The sequence below is a fragment of the Capricornis sumatraensis genome, chromosome 3, assembly GCF_032405125.1.
Source record: "Capricornis sumatraensis isolate serow.1 chromosome 3, serow.2, whole genome shotgun sequence".
In the NCBI taxonomy this organism is placed as follows: Eukaryota; Metazoa; Chordata; class Mammalia; order Artiodactyla; family Bovidae; genus Capricornis; species Capricornis sumatraensis.
In genome coordinates, this window is record NC_091071.1 from 91,769,420 (window position 1) to 91,775,581 (window position 6,162).

The following is a 6,162-nucleotide window of genomic DNA, read 5'->3' on the forward strand; positions in this document are numbered from 1 at the left end:
TCAGGGAAAGAAAGGAGCAGGGGGGAAAAAAAGCAAGAATGATAGAGATAATCTCTTCAAGCTTTACCCCTGGTGGCTCAGGCGGTTAAACATCAGCCTGCCATGTAGGAGACCTGGGTTTGAGCTCTGAGTCAGGAAGATCCCCTGGAGAAGGGTATGGGAACCCACTCCAGTTCTCTTGCCTAGAGAATCCCATGGACACAGGAGCCTGGCGGGCTACAACCCATGGTGTCGCAAAGAGTCAGACATGACTGAGTGACTAAGCACGCACTTCAAGATGACATTTCTTAAAAAAAGAGAAATCTAGGAAGCCCACCTGCAAAATCTTCTCTCAGCATACATCTCCACAAGAAATGAACAAGACTTTAAAGGAAAAACAATCACTCCAGTTTCAAAAACAAAAAAGAATTTCTGAGATTCTGAATTTGGACTCACAGTTACCTGCGCAGAAATTCATTCTTCATTCATCTCTGTTGGGCTCTGTGCTTCTTTGGTCCTCCCCACAATCTATGCCCCTGCAAGAAGGAGGGGAGAGCCCATCTAAGAGAGCCTCCACCTGCACCCGAGCCAGGTGGGCTGGTTCCAGCCGAACTGACCTGGGAGCCTTCTACTCAGTCGACAAAGGGTGATACAGGCTGCGAGAACGGTCACTTCCTTTAGTTACACATTACTAAGTAGGAATGGGAAGGGTCCTAGCACATGCCAGCTCAAGTCCCAACACCCTTCAGCATCTGGCAGTCTTCTGTTCTGTACCAAACTCACTGACAGATGCATAAAAGAATGTTCATAGCCGCTCCATCTATATTAGCCTCAAAGTAGAAACTACCCAAACTGTTACTACCAACAGTTACTGGATAAATAAATTGTGGCATATTCATATAATAAGATACTACAGAACAATGAGGATGAACCAACTGCAGCCACACATCACAGTGTGGACCAATTTGACAATCATAATGTTGAACACAAGAACTCACACAAAGAGGTGAACATACTGTGTGGTTTTATGGAGGTAAAGCTTAAAAAAAAAAAAACTAAAAGTCAGAATAGCAGTTATTCTAAGGCAGAGGGAGTTAGTGACTAGGAGGGGGACTTCGGGGGTCCTGAAAATGTCTGGTTCCTAGCCTAAGAGGTGGTTACTGGAGTGTTTATATAAAAAAAGAAAAGCCATATACACTTATGAAAACACTTTTCTATATGAATGCTTTATTTCAAAGAAAAATGTATCTTAAAGAAAACTGAAAATTGTTTCATTAAAGGATTATAGTAAGATGAAAAATTTTCAATTTACCCCAGATTTACAGTTGAAGAACTACATGTGTATTCACATCCACAACCATTTGTTTAGTATAATTTAGTAGTGTCATAAAATTAAGGAAGGATAACCATAAAATTCAAGATCTCCGCCTTGCCTACAGATCAAAGGGAAGATCGATTACTCCGCTTCACTAGTTCTGGTATGTCGCCCTTAGAAGACGGAGAAAGAGAAGAGCGTGGAAAAGAAGAAGGCGGAGTAGGAGGGAGAGAAGGAGGAGAAAGAAAAGAGACAGCTTGCGCCTCTCTTTAAAACCTCTGAAAAAACAGGGTCACCAGAACATGTTCTAGGGCTGAACAATTATTGGTTAAAAAACTGTTACCAGACAAGGGGCAGGGCTAGATGTCCCCAGTAACCCCCACTCTATCCAAACCACAAGCTGGCTCAGGAGACAGCAAATCAGCCTGCAGGGTGACCCCAGCTTAGATGTGTAACCCACAAGCTACAATCCGTCCCATGTCCTGGCCACAGATACATCACTATCCAACGTCAGCCATCAAGTATAGAATTTTCTTCCTCATCAATAATTGTAGCATACACCTTTCCTTCAATTTAACACTAAGCAGATAGAAAACCCCTCCTTCCTGGCCTCATAGGTCAGCTCTCAGGATGAACGACCACCCCCATAGCATTTGGGGGTCACGGTTTTCTGATGACTGTGAAAATGAGGAGGAGAGGAGGTCTTCAAGAGGAGATGCCTTTCTAAGGAAGGTACACGATGAAGCCCTTTGGCAATGCCGGAGCCTCGCCTCTGGTCTCCCGAGGAGAAAGCCTGCCTTCCGCTTCGACCAGCACCTGCTAGTCCCTGGGGCCCTTCACAGGTACTGCGGCACAACCTTGGCAAAGATGCTGGGACTGCTTGGGCAGGCAAATGTCTGCCTCTGGTGCTTAAGAAGGGTCGACCTGACTCCAGCAGAGACCCTAAGTAAATTGTCACCTGTCAATCACTTGACCTAAATACCCCAGCCACTGGGGGAAAATAGGAGCGAGGAGGTTGTCTGAGCATGCTCAGTAATCGGGATGACATCATTTAATCAATGCTGAGGCCGGGAAGGCTGCATCAGCAGCCTCGAGCAGGCTGCCAGGAACGTGTCAGCGGGGATCGGGAGGCTCCCATTAACTCGGTCCCTCCCCACGCGACTCGCATACAAAGAGGGTACCGTCAGCTACACACGCTGGGGACAGAGGAGGGGGAAGGGTGGGGGTGGGGGCAGGGAAAGCTGGCTTATTTCATTTGACATATTCCTTTAAGAACTAAAACCCAACGGTATTCCCTCCCCGCACCAGCAGCCGCGCTGCAGAAATGGAGCCAAGTCTGGGGAGGGGAAACTTGGGAAGGGAGATCAAAAGCGAGGGGGCCCCAGCCACACAAAGTAACTTGTTCTTTGGGTACAGAGGCTATTTGGCTCCGTTTGGGACCCCTGGTCCTACAGATGCGGGCGGGTGCACAGCCTCCTCACCGTCCAGCATGAAACACACCCGAGGGTCTGCGGACACCAGGTGGGGGTCGCCCCACCGGGGAAGAGTGAGACTCGAGGTCCAAGTCAGGACAGCCTGGGTTGAGAGGAAGCAAGAGGAGACATACGAAGCCTCCGGGAGAGGCCACCAGTGTTCCCCCAGCCCCCGCCTTCCGCGTGCAGAGCAAGGTGAAACGCCGCGGGGAGCCAATTCGACACGGCTGTGGGAGCTCGGTGCAGAAGCTAGGATTTTTCCAGTAGCTTTTTTCCTTCTTTTACCAAAACTGTGAGAAGAGGCAAAGTGCTCGATAAATCGAAACGATCCCTGGAATCATTTGTGGGTTACAGAGCTCATACTTTTAAGAGGAGTCTGAGCTTGAGGGTAACGCGAACACACTACCCACGCGACGTGGCCAGGGCGGGGAACAATAGACCCACCCGGGCCCCCACCCCAGTAACAATGGCGGCGCCGAACCCTTGCTTGCCCCCTACCCCCACCCCCGCCACCTGGGGCCGCCCCGAGGCCTCCAGTCGACCCTCAACTCGCCCAGGAGGGAACTGCAGGGTGGGGGATTCTCGTCAAGTCCACCCTAGAGGGCAGCCCCCAAGGGATGTCCAAAGGGGCTGCCAAAGCATCTCTGCCCGGCCTGGGGCATTGGGGCGCCGGGCTGGGGCGCGAAGCATCAGGGAGGCCAGACTTCCCAGCCACTTACCCCGATCACCACGGTCTCCTCGCCTTTAAATTTGGGGATGAATTTGTCCCCGCGGAGGATCTCTGCTTCGTTTAGTGGCCGGAACCGGCACATCACTTTGATGCTGCATTCGGCTGGATCCGCCATCTCGGCCGGCGGCAGGGAGGGGGCGCAAGGATGGGTGGGGGGCCGCGGTTCGGCACAACGAGGGAAAGTGGTTGAGAACCGCACCGCCCGCAACAAGGCCGCCTCCGTCAGCCTAGACGACGCTTCTCAGCAGGTCATCGCGAACTCGGCTGGCTGGGCAGCTCCGGCCGCTTCGACACCTTGTAGGTGGGCAGCCTATTAACCTTTGGCCCAGCCGGCTGCAGACCTGCCTTTCCTGGCCCTGCGCTGCGCCCCAGGCCCACCTGCCCACGACCACGCGGCGGGCGGACGAGGCGATGCGCAGGGAGCCAGCCTCTCCCTACTCAGACCTCCCGGGCTCCTGCGAGCTCAGCCATCCTGCATCAGCACCAGCGCGCTCGGTCGCCTCCCCGACCCGCCCCTTCGCCCCGCCCTGCCTCGGCACAGCCCTGGTCGGTTACGTCACTGCGGGGATCCGCCCCGCCCTCGCTCAGGCTCCGAGAGCGAAGCATCCTGGGACTTGTAGTCGCTGCACCTGCGGGTGAAAAGACTTGGATGCTCGGAGTTGGCTTTCGGGGATAGAGGCGGTGCCTAGGGTGACGCTTCCGACAACCTGCAGATCTTGGGTGGCTGCCCAAGTCAATAAAACGATGGATGTCGCATCCAATATTCCCGGTTAAAATCTCTATAACTAACAAGGTCTATATTATCTCCTTACATCTTTTCATGATCTCACAGGAAAGTCTCCTCTTAAGACCGTGTCCAACCAAACAGTTATGGAGCATTTTCTTTGTGCTCAACAGTTATTAAGCGTTGTGAGGAAATTAGAAGAGAAATGAGATTTGCATGGATATTTGAAGCCAGTAATTCCTGGAAAAGCTTGTTCATACATTTTTTGGGTCAGGAACTCCGTTAATATGTGATGAAAGTTAGGGACCTTTCCCATAACGGAAACAAAGACAAATAAACCCGTACACACCCACAGATTTTTTTTCACGCTATTTCAGAGGGTCACTCTTGCTTGGAAAATCCCATAAATGGAGGAGCCTGGTAGGCTGCAATCCATGGGGTCGCTAAGAGTTGGATACGACTGAGCTTCTTCACTTTCACTTTTCACTTTCATGCATTGGAGAAGGAAATGGCAACCCACTCCAGTGTTCTTGCCTGGAGAATCCCAGGGACGGGGGAGCCTGGTGGGCTGCCGTCTATGGGGTCGCACAGAGTCGGACACGACTGAAGTGACGCAGCAGCAGGGACAATCGAACCCTGCCTTTAACATCCAGGTTAAGAAATTCTTAATTACTAGTATTTATTGTATAGTTTTGGAGAAGGAAATGGCAACCCACTCCAGTACTCTTGCCTGCAGAATCCCATGGACAGAGGAGCTTGGCAGGCTCCAGTTCATGGGCTCGCAGAGAGTCGGACACAACTAAGCAATTAACACAAACGTTGTATAGCTTACAGACCCTCTCCCTAACACCTGTTTATAATCCTGTAGAATGAACAGATATATTATCAAGTCCAAAGTTCTTTGCAAACTACATCCAGGTCCCACGATCAGATTTCTGTCTACTTATTAGCCTCATCTCTTACTGCTTCTTGTCTTGACATTTACACTCTGATAAACACCAAACTACTTGTGGCTTCTTCTATTTAAATTTACCTCTTGCTCTGCTTGCTTCTTGTACTTTGTTTAAGCATTGACTCTCTGGAAGTCAAGCATTCATGCCCATTAGTAAGTATGTACAGCAGGGCACTTGCCATGGAAGGTGATAGAAATCCACCCAGAGCCACTGAGTCTAAAGGAGAACTTGGGACTTCCCTGGTCCAGTGGTTAAGATTCAGTGTTTCCACTGCAGAGGGCATGCGTTCCATCCCTGGGTCAGGAAGATCCCCTGGAGAAGGGCATGGCAACCCACTCTAATGTTCTTGCCTGGAGAATACCATGGACAGAGGAGCTTGGTAGGCTATGTCCTTGGGGTTGAAAAGAGTCGGAAAAGACTTAGCAACGGAACACACACAGACAATGTAGGCTTTAGATCACTATAGTGATAATCCTCTTGCAAATTATAAATGTATCAAATTAACAGGCTGTATACCTTAAACTCGAGCTTCCCTGGTGGCTCAGTGGTAAAGAATCTGCCTACAGTGCAGGAGATCTGGGTTCAAGTCCTGGGTTGGGAAGATCCCCTTGAGAAGGGAATGGCAACCCACTCCAGTAGTCTTGCCTGGAGAATTCCATGGACAGAGGAGCCTGGAGGGCTACAGTCCATAGGGTGGCACAGAGTTGGACATGACTGAAATGACTAAGCAACAGCAGCAGATATCCCAAACTTACACAACATTATAAGTCAATTATGTTGCAGTAAATCTGGAGAAACACACAAATTAGTAATAGATTTCCCCAGGGGAAGTAGTAAAAGGTAGGGGGAGGCATTGAGGTCACTGGTAAATTCCCTGACATCCATCCCATGCATCCCTACTGAGAAGCTAGAACACACTGTAGACAAATGTCCCCAACTGTGGGCGTGGCTTTGGTTCACTGCAGTTCAGTCGCTCAGTCGTGTCCGAC

At 50.4% G+C, this 6,162-nt stretch overlaps 1 protein-coding gene across 2 annotated transcripts in view; it reads right to left on the reverse strand.

Moving 5' to 3' along the window:
- KIF5C (kinesin family member 5C) overlaps positions 1–3,611 on the reverse strand; it is a 147,302-nt gene extending 143,691 nt beyond the window's left edge. Inside the window, exon 1 of one of the 2 annotated variants that reach the window (XM_068967916.1) lies at positions 3,486–3,611. In XM_068967916.1, the coding sequence (XP_068824017.1) occupies positions 3,486–3,611 (126 nt within the window). Of the gene's footprint in view, positions 1–3,481 lie in introns of both variants that reach the window. The other variant, XM_068967917.1, reaches the window with a different exon arrangement.
- Positions 3,612–6,162: the final 2,551 nt, after the last annotated feature.